The following is a 14,851-nucleotide window of genomic DNA, read 5'->3' as shown; positions in this document are numbered from 1 at the left end:
AACAGTGTGCACAATAGAGCTGCATGTATTACACTCTCAGAGATAATACAAAAATAATGGTTTTGGCACAGTGGGCCTCTCTAAACCTACCCCTCATTTTGACAGATGACTTGTGTAAAGACCTCAACATAAAAGGTAAAATAATCTATGTCCATAGTGTCTAGATTCATGGATTTATACCCAAGACGCAAATTTACCTTTGGATCTTTCTTGCATCTTTGTTCTAGTACTAGTGCTTTGAGTTTCTCTATATTCATACCTGTCTTAGTGTTAATTGTATTATTGCACATGAAATGTGTCTGGATGTGAATTAAGTCAGTAACAAGTTCAGCATGTAAAAAAGAGGCAGTTTGTATGTATAAATAGAATGAATTTATTTATATATTTTTATATATATATATATATATATATATATAAAAAAGCATTTTACACAAAATACAGCATATCTGTTAAATCATATATAATGTACATTTTCTTAGTCTACAGAAGGAGAGAACAAGTGCATATATTGTAAAAAAAAAAAAAGAAAAGAAAAGCATTTCCATACACGTTGCCCATTAGCAAGGAGCATCATGTTTAATCAGTAATGTGTTCTATCCCATTCTTTCAGTGTTACAAGCAACAACGTGCTGTATATTAAATTCATTCATTCATTTACAGCATAGTGTTGTCACAGAGAGGCAGTGTACTTTCTTTTTTTTTTTTTGTTCGTTTTGTTTTGAGCGGCATACAAAAATAAATCTTCATTTTCTATTAACAATACAGCATATTGTACAAGTTTCATATAAAAAAAAAACTTTCAGGCCTGGAACTAGCTAACTCAGCAGAGACACACTAGATATCACCTGCATATTTCTGTACTAACGATCACTAAAAGTCAACATTCGCACTGGGCATGCGCAGCATTTTCCCGCGTGAACGCGCGCGTTTGAATCAAAGCAGTGCCACTGACTGTCTGTCTCTTCTGGCTGGTGTGGATTTATAATGGTGAAGGATGACCTACAACATAACAGTCCATAATTGCACTTTTAAACATCTTTACGCCGAGTTCAATCATTTCTCCAAACGGAGAGAGAAATAAATTTTCCCCCAGTGGTGTTCGAGGTAAGATGAACATAATCACCGCTCTAATCCTTGCCTCGCGGTCTTGTCTTGTCTCTGATCCTTCAGAACTGTTAGGTTCTGGATTGATATTGGCATTTGCATTGAGTCGGCGCTCAGTAAGAAGACTGGAACCCAGGTGCGCTCGGATGGAGTTTTACGCGCAATGCATACTTCATCAGTATCTGTTGAACCATGTGGTGAAGTCCAGCAGCTCCTGCTCCTCGGAGCTCAGAGGCTCGTAACTCCCGTCGTCAGAGGAGTACGATGAATGTGGCGACTCCGGGTCCGCGGAGTAGCTGTTGGAGAGGGTTGGAGAAGGCACGCCGCACCGAAACGCCGCAGAAATGGCATCGTGCTCGTCCAAGAGTTGCTGCAGAGCGCGGATGTACTCTACCGCCGAACGCAGGGTTTCTACTTTGCTCATCTTTTTGTTGGCCGCGCCGTTCGGGACGTGCTGGCGCAGGGTCTGGAATCCCATGTTTACTTGCTTGACCCGGTTCCTCTCTCTCTCGTTGCGCCGCGCCACAGCGACCGGCTGCTGCTGCGGAATGCTGTAGCCGAGACCGGTGAAGCTGAGCCTCCTCTTGCAGCGCAGGAGTTCCGGAGAGCTGGAGCGCTGTCTCTTCAGCACTTTGCTCTTGCTCTGACTCTGGCTCGCGCTGGACAGGGCGAACTCTTGACGCCTCTCCGAGCGTCCGAAATGGTATTGACCCTGAGCCAGCTGCGTCGTTGACATACTGCTGGTAGTCTCCATCTTGATCTTGGGGTGCGCCAAGGCAAGGCCAAGGGACTTGTACAATGATTCCACTCAAGAAGAAAAAACAAAGTGGCAACGAAAAACTTTCGCGTGACTTTTGCGTGTGTGGCCAGTTCTCGCTTTCTAAATGTCCAAGTGTCTACCGGCCCCCTACCAGTCCTCGATCTGATACAAACTTTGGCAGCACCCGACCCTTTTTCAACACGCGTCCGACACCCCACCCCCTTAAAAAGACGCACGCTCGTGTGGGAGTCTCCGCCCCGCTGCGGGATTCTTGAGCTGCGGTTCGGCGGGCCAGGCGCGTGGCTGCACGGGGCTCAATAAACAATCCGCCGCTTTCACTGCGCCAGCACGCGCTGCGCTCATTTACATCCCAATATCTGCAGCCTGAAAGCCCATTGGTGGATGCAAAACGCCTTGCAAACTAGCAAGAGAGAGGGGAAAAAAGAAATAAAAAGAGAATAGTTTTTTTGCTGCTTTGAAATGCTTTTCTTTTATTTAACAATGTACCCATTGGCAATAATACAATTTATCGTTTTTTTCCCCACTTCCCCTCCCAGTCCCAAGCTTTTAAAATCCCAAATACCAAACAGACTCGGTGGTATCCAAGGTGCTGCCTGTTTGTAGAAAGTGAATGCCAGAGGCACCCGGCCGAACGTGTGCCCTTTGCGTATTTGCGCGGTGCAAACTGTGCACCTAAAATGTGTGCATATTAGAGAACAGCAAACAGAAGCCAAATCACAAATGAAATGATGGACTGGACAAAGGGCTGTTGATGCAAACTTAAACTTTATCTTAAAGGCTGCACTTTTCATTTCGTTCTATTAATCAGTGCCGCAGATATGATGCATTTGTGGTTCTTACCCACACTTATTATTAGCATATTCATTACTAATGTTTCTGCACTATCATGCACCAAAATATAATTTTTATACAAGTGGCTAGAAAGTAAGCGCACTGTCTCCACATTTTACTCCATTTTAACTATGCTTATGAAAAAACTTTAATTATTGATGTTATTTACTGGATTCTTTCTTCCTCTTCAAACTTTTTGCTCAACTATAACCAATATACTTTTGTTTGAACGAATCATTCGGAGACTCGGGACAGACTACACACTGCGATCTTTTGTACTTCACACCAATTTTTTCCCTTTGCCACGGCTTACAATGCGATTATTATTCGTATTGCCTGAAATAAACGCATGAGGTTTTACAGATCATCATTCCTTTTTTTACTGCCCAGCAAACAAACAAAAAAAACCTCAAGAATGTTAATAAAATAGATGTCATGTGACATCCAGTGGACACTAGTGGTAATGCAGTTCACTTTACAGTGGCATTTCAAAAAGGGTTTGAACTTTATTTCGAATTATACACCGATCAGCTCTATCTCCTAGAGTCATGGACTTCACAAGACCTCTGAAGATGTGCTGTGATAGTCTCTCCAATATGTTATTAGCAGATCCTGTAAGTTATAAGGTGGATCCTCCCTGGATTTGTTTGTCCAATATATCCATCATTTGCTCGATCGGATTGATATCTGGGGAAGTTGGAAGTTAAATCAATACCTTAAACTATTTCCCATGTCTTCCAAACCACGCCAACAACTGTTGAAAAGATCACAACCATTAGGAAATACCAATAGACCCAAGCGGGGCTGTAATTGCACCAGTCTTTAGGTAGGTGGTATGTGTCTATTTACATGAAAGCCAGAACCCTGTTTCTCATGAAAACATTGCCCAGAGTATCACACTGCCGCTGGGACTGTTATTCATGTCACCTCTCAGTTGTTTTTATGTTATAGCTTAGAGATGTCTATACTTTATCTTATGAAGGACCAAAAATCAAACTTAAGTTAGACACATGGGCTGAAAAATAAATTGCATTATACCAAACTGTATTATATTAAAATTAAAGTTGCCATAGTTCCCCTCATTTATGATTTCATAATTTTTTAGAAACGAACAAATAGAAAACATTAGTCTGTAATCTGTTTAACTAATGTAGTTCAACTTCCAAGTTTTTTTAGTTCAGTGTACTTATAAATAGTACAGTATGAACAGTTAGTATTATAGTCCAATGCCAATATCAGTGACCTCTAAGACTGGAGCTGGTCCTTTTTTTTATTATTTTAAGTTTTTCAAACTTATGCAAATTACAATTTTCAGCTTGAAAATAAAATCATGTTATATTCTTCTTCATCTTCTTTCGGCTTCTCCTGTTAGGGGTCACCACGGCGGAACATCTGTCTCCATACTCCCCTGTCCTCTACATCTGCTTCTTTCAAGCCAACTACCTGCATGTCTTCCCTCACCATATCCATAAACCTCATAAACCGGCTCCATTCTCAGCGTTCTTCTACCGATATACCCCATTTCCCTCATCTGCACATGTCCAAACCATCTCAATCGGGCCTCTCTCATCTTGTCTCCATAATGTCCTACATGTGCGGTCCCTCTAATAAACTCGTTTCTTTTCCTGTTCATCCTCGTTACTCCGAATGAAAATCTCAACATCTTCATCTCTGCTACCTCAAGCTCTGCCTCCTGTCTTTTTGTCAATGCCACTGTCTCTAAACAATATAACGTAGCAGGTTTCACAACAGTTCTATAAACTTTGCCTTTCACCCTTGCAGATACCCTTCTATCACAAATCAATCCTGCCACTCTTCTTCACCCACTCCCTGCCTGCACCCTTTTCTTCACTTCTCTAACACACTTTCCATTACTTTGCACTGTTGTCCCTAGGTAACTGAACTCCTCCACCTTCACCACTTCTTTTCCCTGCAACCGCACCACTCCATTGCCTTCCCTTTCATTTACACACATGTACTCTGTCTTACTATTACTGACTTTCATTCACCTTCTCATTCCCCTTCTCCCCAACCTCCACCTCTCCAGGCTCTTCTCAACCTGCTCCCTACTCTCACCAGAAATACCAATATCATCCGCAAACATCATAGTCCATGGAGACTCCTGTCTCACCTTGTCCATCAACCTGTCCATCAGTACTGCAAACAGGAAAGGGCTCAGAGCTGATTCTTGATGCAGTCCAACCTTCACCTTAAACCAGTCTGTCGTTTCTACTGCACACTTCACTGCTGTCACACTGTCCTCATACAAGTCCTGCACCACCCTCTCATACTTCTCTGACACACCTGACTGCCTCATACAATACCACAACTCCTCTCTCGGCACCCTGTCGTATGCTTTCTCTAAATTAAAAAAACACAAAATGCAAATCCTTCTCTTCAACATCCTCAAAGCAAATAATGCGTCTGTGTCAAGTCAAGTCAAGTTTATTTCTATAGCGCTTTTCACAACAGACATTGTCTTAAAGCAGCTTTACAGAAATCAACAGTTAAGGTGAATGATGTGTATTTATCCCTGATGAGCAGCCATGGCGACTGTGGCAAGGAAAAACTCTCTTAGATGTTACGAGGAAGAAACCTTGAGAGAAAACAGACTCAAAAGGGAAACCCATTCTCATTTGGGTAACATCAAGAGTGTGATCATAGTCTTTAAGCAATACAGAACACTGAAGAGTGAGAACTAACATGAGCACTGGAGTGTAAGATTATAAGTAATGCTCTTTCTACAGTCTTATACAGTCATTGTGGTTATAAAACTAGGAGCTACTGAGCAACTCATAAAATAGCTCAACATTTGCGATCATCATAGATCCAACACCAGCTTCTCCATGCCAGAGCCTTTAAACACTCCAGGAGTGTGGTGCTCTTCCTCGGCATAAAACTATACTGTTGCTCACAGATGGTCACCTCTTCTCTCAGCCAGGCTTCCACTACTCTTTTCCAAACCTTCATGATGTGACTGATGAACTTTATTCCCCTGTAGTTACTGCAGGTCTGCACATCTCCCTTTTTCTTAAAAACCGGTACCAGCACACTCCTCCAATCCTTAGGCATCCTCTCACATCTCAAAATCTTGTAAAACTCCACACCATCCAACCTTCTCTCTCTCTCATTTTCCTCGTTCATCAGCTGCTCAAAATACTCCCTCCATCTTCTCAACACACTCTCCTCACTAGTCAACACATTTTCATCTCCAACTTTTATTGCTCTAACTTGCAGCACATCTTCTTGTACTCCTGCCTACTTTTCTCATCACTCTGTCGATTATAATCCTGTTTCATCAACCTTTTTCTTCTTTTGCTTTCCTGTACTTCCTCGTTCCACCACCACATCTCTTTGTCTTCCTTTCTATTTCCAGATGTCACACCAAGTACCTTTCTTGCTGTTTCCCTTATCACTTTTGCAGTAGTTGCCCAATCATCCAGCACCTCTTCACCACCACCGAGCCCCTGTCTGACCTCTTCCCTAATTCTCATATTACACTCTTCCTTCTTCAGTTTCCACCATCTTATTCTTCTTTTCAGTCCTCACTCTCCTCCTCTTCCTCCTTACCTTCAAAACAATCCTACAGACCACCATCTGATGCTGTCTAGCTACACTCTCCCATGCCAACACCTTACAGTCTCCAATCTCCTTTAGGTTGCATCTCCTACATAGAACATAGTCCACCTGTGTGCACCTTCCTCCACTCTTATACGTCATCCAATGCTCCTCCTTCTTCTTAAAATATGTATTTACCGCTGCCGTTTACATCCTTTTAGCAAAATTTACCACCATCTGCCCTTCCACATTCCTCTCCCTAAGACCATACCTACCCATCACCTCTTCAGCACCTCTGTTCCCTTCACCTACATGACCATTAAAGTCTGTCCCAATCACTAATTGTTCTTTCCTAGTTATACCTTCTACCACTTCATCTAGCTCACTCCAGAATTTTTCTTTCTCCTCCATCTCACACCCTACTTGTGGAGCATAAACACTGATGGCATTTATCATCACCCCTTCAACTTCCAGCTTTACATTTATCACTCTTAGTAGTAGTGTGAATATCAGAAACTCTTTTCACCTCCACTTCACTCTTACTGTACTTTTCCATCAGTATCACCCCTACACAATTTCTCTTTCCATCCACACCCTGAAAGAACAGTTTAAACCCACATCCAATGTTTTTGGCCTTACTCCCTTTCCACTTGGTCTCCTGAACACACAACATACGGGAGGTGGTAGCTCAGTGGTTAAGGCATTGGGCTTTGGATCAGAAGATCACAGGTTCAAATCCCACCACCACCAAGCTGCCACTGCTGGACCCTTGAGCAAAAGCCCTAAAACCCCCCCTGCTCAGTTGTAAGTCGCTCTGGATAAGGGCGTCTGCCAAATGTGGCAAATGTAAAAATATCTACCTCTCTCTGCTCCCTTTACCACTCATAGTACCAAATTTTAAAGTGCCCACCCTAACCTCCACTCTCCTCCACTTCTCCATTCCTTGCTGTCTCTGTAGATGTCTTCCTCCTCTGCTCCTCCTTCATTTCAAATAAGAAATCAAAATTTAAGACCTGTATAAGTGATTTAGTTTTTCCTCTTCTCATATATGGCATGTCAGGCCAAATCAAAAGCCACCACAGGCCCTCTCTGGCCTACAGGCACTAGTTTGGGCATGTCTGTTATAGCTGGTCTGTGTATTTTATAGACTTCCAGTCTCCAGATCTCAGTATAAATTTCCTCTATTACCGAATAATTTATCTTAACTTTTAGACTGTCGAGCTCGTTTTTAGTATACATTAGTATTAACATAGAGATTTTTAAGTAGTCAAATCTTAGTCGCCCAGCAGAGGGAGGTAGTAATCAAATTTCTGCATTCCTTTTACATAGCTCCGCATCAGTTCAGTATTTTTACCACTCCTTCAAACTACAGCCACTCAGCGTCTTACACGAGTATATTAGTATGAAAGTTGAATGAAACTAAGGTACTTTATGGTACTTCCCACTGAATATTTTGCATGTTGTTTTTTCTAAAAATGTTTATGAATGCACAATGTTCCTATTAGCAAATTCTGAACTAAACTGTTTATAAACTAAATATATATAAAATGTTTTATATATATATATATATATATATATATATATATATATATATATATATATATATATATATATTTATATTTATATTTTATATATAAACTTATTTTCCACTTCATGGTGTTTGACTCTGTACTTCTCTATATTGACGTGAGTTTTGTATATGACAGAAAAGGGATGTGAGACTTGTGTATTACGAGGATGGAAAAGGGGGACCCCAGATCAGCAGAACCAGGCCAGGACTGTGTGTGTTGAGAACAGCCACATGAATGCTGGACTGTACTTCCAGTGAGCTGTAAGAGGGAAGTTCATCAGTAAGAGTGAGATTCATTTCCTGTTTCCTCAGGTTAATATGGAAGATGCACATGTAGAGATCTGCTGGTGAAAGAGCACAGTATTTTCCTCTAGGACTGCAGTTCTGTGGAACTATAACCACAGCTGTTTTTACACTTTTGTCTTGTGATTGGAAAAAAAAGTTGAATAAACGTTTCACACATTGAGAAACATGTTTTTCCCCAAAAGGTGTACAGACAGAGAGAGAGAGAGAGAGAGAGAGAGAGAGAGAGAGAGAGAGGCAAACACCTGTTGCTGAGATGAAACTGCTGTGTAACACATTAAAACACACATTCATGTGATAACTCACAAACTCTGTCACTGCACTTCTAATTGCACTCCCCTGTTTTCACTCAGAAAAATCCTCAGTATGCACTTGTTACATACCAAACTTTAGTATTTGTGATTGCTGTTTTGGATGTGGTCCTGATGGTATCCTGATTCTTTTATTTTGTATTTGTCTGTATTTTATTGCTTTCCTGTTCTTTCCCTAATAACTTGGATTTCTCTGCCAGTCAAATACTAACTGCACTTGCATCCATCTTGGGCTTTTCTCTCTAACTGATTACTTCACCATCCCCAATGATGAAGCAGGAGAGCAGGCACACACAGCCTTAATATGTACAGTGGGACAAATACTGGTGGCCTAAAATGCACACTGTTACCAGATCATCACTTCATATGTTGGCAGCCTTCAAAACAAGGTTTCTTGAACTCTGTCAGCTGGTAAATTCTGGTAACCCCTTTCACCCCTTCTACTCTACCACTTCCACCCTACCTGCTTGGGTGTCAAACCCTTGTTAATTAGAAGGCTAACTCCACTAAACCACTGGCAAAGTAAACAGGTGCACCGTCATTTTTCAAGAACAACTGTCCCATAGAAATATGAAGAGCTTCTTTCTTTAAGAAAAACCTTTAAGTAAATAGTTTATTTTGTGCATTTAAATCCATTTCAGCCTACTCTCCCTGACAATGATTAACTCGTGCAAATAGTTATCTTGATGTGTCTGAGAGTAATTGGCCTAAAATTAAATAATAAAACCTGTAGATTACAGACACGTACTCTCCCTGTCATGTAAGAGTGATGCAATTCTCATGGCATAAAATATATGTAAGTGTTTCTGTGTACTTTGAAAGTTTTGGGCTATGCCTGGATTTTTTATTTATTCTCTCTCTTTCACTTTCTTTCTCTCACACACACACACACACACACACACACACACACACACACACACACACACACACACATCTAGTGTTTTCTGCAACAATTTAGTTTTCTGTTGCCTTCTTTCTCAAGTCCAAATTATAACAAATTTTAAATTGATTTGCAAAAAGCCACCAGTTCCTTTATAGTTCAAGGACAGACAAGTGCGAACATTTGCATTCAACATGATTTCTGGGAGTTAAAAAGCTAAAAATCTAAATTTTAAGCTATTTTTTATACCACACTTCAAAAAACACAGAGGTTACTCATTAAACTCAACAAACTAAATGCATTGGGGGTTTAACAGGGACGAACCGGCTCATTAATATGAACCATAACAAATATGGCAAAGAAGAACTGTGAGGATTTAAAAGCTGGACAGATGATATGTTATAAGTGTGAAGACAGTTAGGAAAGACAAAGAGTGGACATATAAATGAAAGAATAGTTTCTAAGATACCATTTAGAAGGTGTAGGGTTGAAATGCATGCACTGCCAAGCTTAGGTCCTTCAGCAGGACCCCCTAACCCAAGACCCTGTAACTTTTCGGAAAGAAGAATCAGCTCTATCAGCAATGTGACACCACTCTGGGCTTTATTCCTTACTAATTGGGTTCTAACATATATCATTTGATAATTGTATTAGTTTTCTGTAGTACTCTGTAGTTATGATTTTGCACTCAAATGTAATTCCCTATTAGACTTGTTTGTAATGGTTGCATTTTGTTTGGTAAATAAATTAGTAATTGAAAAAAAAGTCACTTTGCTTTGCCATTATAACACTACAGTCAGCGTAAGTGAATGAAATGATGATGAAATCGCAGTTTAAACAGTGTCTTTTGACAGGGAAATGTAGTAGAGGTGCGGCCCTCGAGCGGAAAACCCATATATGGATCGAATCGTCCTTTTGCGTCCGATTAACGTCACACTCTATAAACACTCGGTGGTTCTCGGTGAAACACACACCGCAGCTCTTCTCGGACTAAAGCACCTGATTACCTGGTCAAGCAGCATGTCGGTGGCAAACAGGTAGAGTGCATGCAAAGGTGAATTTAAAACGTTAACTTGCACATTTATATCTATATAATGTGCAACTTCTATAATGTGCGCACTTCACAGTATTCATGCAGTCTAACATTTTCTGTTGTTGTTGTTGTTGTGAGCAGCGCAGTGCGACCACAGTTTGGACAGTGGCTCCTAGAGCAAGTGCAATCTGGACGCTACGATGGACTTTACATGACCGACAGAGACACTTTCCGCATCCCGTGGAAACACAACTCGAGGAAAGACTGCGGAGACGAGGATAACAAAATATTCCGAGTAAGTAGCTGGATAAGATCAACGTGTCAATAAAACTGTGGGTGGTTATAAAATAAAAAAAAGTTGTAAGGCGCTAATTTATAGTCAGGAATTTATTCTGCACATTTTGAATAATACGCCTAGTCTCTGAAGCTTGTTATTGTAGCATGTTAAATCTTCTTCTTGCAATCAATAATTAATATACTAATGCTTTCAAAGCTACACAACTAAAATGGTTCAAGGAATGGTATACCACCTGAGATAGGTTGGAGATTTTTATGTGTATTAGATAGTTTCAGGTGTATAAGAATGACAATAGTGTACCTTGTAGCATATACTGTAGATGAACAAGACCTATGAGTATTGAGAGATAAAGGCTTCACTATCTGTATACTCCTTTACTGCAGCTTTACTGCTTTTTATGCCCTCCATATAAATGAAGGAAATGTTATGTTTTGCTTGTCTAGGAATGGGCTGTGGTTAGTGGTAAGATCATTGAGTATCCCAATGATAAGGCAAAATGGAAGACCAACTTCCGCTGTGCCCTCAACGGTTTGCCACAGTTCAAGATGATCCATGACAACTCCAAGGACTCAGAGAATCCCCATAAAATCTATCGAATCACGTGTCCTGAAAGTAAGACACCTGATGCCAACAGAGTAATTAAAGCCTCTAACTTGCACTATAAGAAGCTGAGTCATGTCTGTCTTCTTCCATAGACAATCAGCAGTGTCCAAGCATTCATATTGAAGACCTGTACAGCTCCACGAACAACCAGTGTGAAAAAATGGAGGTAAGAATCCAAAAGACTAAAAATATGAATAAATCCTGTTCTGCTATAAATATTTTCTTCACTATTAAAGATGTTTCTTCACTAAAATTGAACATAGTACATGACATGTTTCTGTCTCCAGAAGTAAAGCGATTGGGATTGATGCGTTTCACTTTTGTACTTTGATTATAGTAGGGTGTACACTTTATTTATTAAATATTCTCATTTTTGGTCGTCATCTTATTTTAATACAGTATGATTTGCCAAACCAGATGGTCGCCTTGCATCTAAATCAACAACACACAGGTATGTCCCAAATGTAATCTTTTCTCAAAACCTTTCCAAAAAGGTCAAATTTTTTGCCCACTACGGTCTGGATATTAATTTATGGCTATAGACATTTCAAAGTGATTTATATTTACTATAACATCCTATTGTATTATTCTATATACAGTGATATACTTTAGAATAAATAAAAGAAAATGCAATTTCTATTTGATGGAATTGCTCTTTAGAACACAGATGGTGAATACAATTAAATGGAAATCAATGAAACAATGTGAAAATTGTATGTAAAAAAAATAAAATAAAATAAAATACATACATTAAATAAACTACAGTAAACTACCATCACATGTATAAATGCCCTCAGATGCCCTGAAAAGTGAAAAGAAATCTAATGCTACAGCATCAAATGACAACCTATTCTAATGTGTTAAGCTTTGTTGCAACTGCTTAAAAAGGTTTTGGCCATATAGTGCACCATTACAACAGTTACTATAAAATACTTTTTAATGTCACATTTAACTACCTTTAGGATTATAAATATGCATGTAAATGTGGAATCATTATTCAAAAGAATGATTAATATAATGTGATTTATTAATCATTATTTACATTTTTGTTTTAGAAATACAATGTTGGCCAGCCTCTCAACAGCCTTTGCAAAACTACTCTGTGCCCCAAATGCCACTTATGCAGCAGCATTGTCTTCCAAATAACATGCCAGTTTCAGCACCATCTTTAGCACAGCAACCCTACAATACAGGTATGGACAAGACAAGTTGTTTACTGTTTCTTATTTAGATGTGTTTCTTGATGCAATAGTTAATCAACAATGATACTAAAATTATGACTTCATCTTTCAAAACACACATTTTAAACATGATGTTACCAATACATTAGTTCCACATATAGATAAAAAATCAGTGACTAATTCTTTAGTCTTGTACCTTCTCAGTGCAACAGTCTTTCAACCTGCCTTCCATAAATGAGTTGGAGATCTCCATTCACTACAGAAAAACAGAAATGCTGAAGAGGCAGTATACAGCTCAACACATTCAACTCCACTCACAGTGTGATCTCTCACAGCTGAGTGGCATGTCCTTGCCCTTCCCCAGCACTGAGGAGCTCACTGACCACAAACAGGTCCAGTTCACAAAGCGTCTCCTGGACAACATCAAAAGGGGCCTGCTGCTGCAGGTCCACCCCTTAGGCATCTATGGCTTCCGCCAGGACAAGTGCAATGTGTTTGTCAGCACCTGCGACCCTGCTGAGATCCAAAACCCAGAGCCCAGAAAGCTGCCCCAGAACCAATATGTACAGCTATTCAGCTTTGACAAGTTCAAGCAAGGTAGGAGATCAATGACAAAAAACGTTTAACAAATTATCTGGAGACTAGCATCTGAGGTTGGGAAAAATGTTCTGTCATCTTACTTATTATCAAGTGTTTATGCAATAAATAACAACCAATACAATCATGCCAACATTGGAAAATAAGTTATTTAAGCCTGATGTTTTCACAGAAGCTTGCAAGAGAAAATAATAATAGCACCCTACTGTACAGTATCAAGTGTTTGTTCATCTGGATGTATGTAACTTATCATAAATGTAGATCATCAGTTGTTGGCCAAGGCTTATCTAAGGTTGCTATGTCTAAGAACACAATTTTGACATTCAGATGTTTCAGGATGACAACTGTAAGATGCACAGTTTACATGTCACATGTTTAAAAGTGTTAACAGAACACTAAGGCACCCTGAAAAACTACCTAAAAATGACCTGACTAGGTAATTACCATTACCCATTTAGGGGAAATGTAGGCTAAAATCTTTAATGACGTGGCAGGATTGGCATTTAAAATTACATAAAGAAAGACAATCACCAATTCATTTAGAAACGTCCCCCACATCAGTTTATTGTTTGGAAAGTTCATAAGAGACTTTCTTTCATGTTATCTAACTTACAACAGCATCTGCATGTTCTACATAGAAGTGAAACTTCAGGATACTATTTTTATGTAATGTTTGATATAGTTTGCTCAGACTTATGTGAACTCTACTCCTTCTCTTTTCTCTAAGTTGTGTTTCTGAAATAAATAAAAATTGATGTTAAATTCCCTCATTTTAGTTTATCAAAGAATTAGCAATGGAAATAACAATAACAAGCAGGACTAGCTAGTTATAGTTCCATATAAATATGCTTAGTTATAATTTTTATAAATTGTGGACTGGATGTACTTAAAAATATTAGTTCAGGAACATTAATACAGTTTTCCACCAAAAAAAAAAATTATATAAAAATGTAGTTATCACCAGTGTCATGAATGTTTTTTAAGCCTTTACCTTAATTACAGATCTCATGGACTTCAAAGAGAACAGACGTGGATCCCCTGAGTACACCATCTATTTGTGCTTTGGAGAGAAGTTCCCAGATGGAAAGCCACTGGAGAGAAAGCTGATCGTCGTGAAGGTAAAACGCTGTCTGAAATACCGTCACTTGAAAAACTTTCCCTTTTGCTTGCTTGGAGCATCAGTTTTATTTTTATTATTATTTTTTGGTAGGTCGTGCCTCTAATTTGTCGTGAGCTTCATAAGATAGCACAGCTGGAAGGAGCCTCATCTCTGCAAAATGACAACATCAGCCTGCAAATCTCCCACAGCAGCCTGTATGAACTGATTGAAGCCACTTTCTCACCACCTCCAGCAGTATAAAGTGTTTTGCCTTCATCCTGACATTGCACTGTTTTCTGCATTTCTACTGATAAGCATGGTTTAAACCATAACACTGGCTTCTCTCATATTCTCTGCCATACAGCACTACCTGGCTACAGCAATGCAAAATACAGTAACCGTACAAAATAAACCAACAACTTTAGATTCTTTATTGAAAACATATGTAGTTTTTTTTTAAAGAAACTATTTATGCTTTATTCCCTTCTGCTGTCAGAAACAACTTGGTTTAGGTTTTATCTTTTATTGATGAAATTTCTTTGCTTAGCCCAAAGGGCTACACTTATAAACCTTTCTTTTCTGTTACATAAAAATATTCCTTTTAATATATATTTTGTCATAAAAACAGTAAATAAATGTATACACTATCAATATTCCTTGTAATTCTTTACCATCTTTATATGTGGGTGTGGAAAAATGAGG

At 39.3% G+C, this 14,851-nt stretch overlaps 2 protein-coding genes across 3 annotated transcripts; one reads left to right on the top strand and one right to left on the bottom strand.

Moving 5' to 3' along the window:
• Positions 1-452: 452 nt before the first annotated feature.
• Positions 453-2,283, bottom strand: LOC124392625 (achaete-scute homolog 1b-like). Its single transcript, XM_046859774.1, has one exon. The coding sequence runs from the start codon at positions 1,856-1,858 to the stop codon at positions 1,280-1,282; it is 579 nt and encodes a 192-aa protein (XP_046715730.1). The 5' UTR covers positions 1,859-2,283; the 3' UTR covers positions 453-1,279.
• A 7,959-nt stretch (positions 2,284-10,242) lies between these two features.
• On the top strand, positions 10,243-14,800 carry irf7 (interferon regulatory factor 7). Of its 2 annotated transcripts, none has more exons than XM_046859188.1 (9): positions 10,243-10,375; positions 10,513-10,666; positions 11,113-11,281; positions 11,365-11,438; positions 11,672-11,723; positions 12,328-12,465; positions 12,658-13,050; positions 14,053-14,168; positions 14,261-14,800. In XM_046859188.1, the coding sequence occupies exons 1-9, from the start codon at positions 10,359-10,361 to the stop codon at positions 14,408-14,410; spliced, it is 1,263 nt and encodes a 420-aa protein (XP_046715144.1). In that variant the 5' UTR covers positions 10,243-10,358; the 3' UTR covers positions 14,411-14,800. The 2 variants fall into 2 exon arrangements, with proteins under 2 accessions (XP_046715144.1, XP_046715146.1); XM_046859190.1 differs by having other exon boundaries at positions 10,271-10,392.
• The last annotated feature ends 51 nt before the right edge of the window (positions 14,801-14,851 follow it).

The sequence above is a fragment of the Silurus meridionalis genome, chromosome 10 (assembly GCF_014805685.1).
Source record: "Silurus meridionalis isolate SWU-2019-XX chromosome 10, ASM1480568v1, whole genome shotgun sequence".
Classification (NCBI taxonomy): domain Eukaryota; kingdom Metazoa; phylum Chordata; class Actinopteri; order Siluriformes; family Siluridae; genus Silurus; species Silurus meridionalis.
The sequence above is the reverse complement of the archived record's forward strand: the minus strand, read 5'-3'. Positions and strand labels throughout refer to the sequence as shown.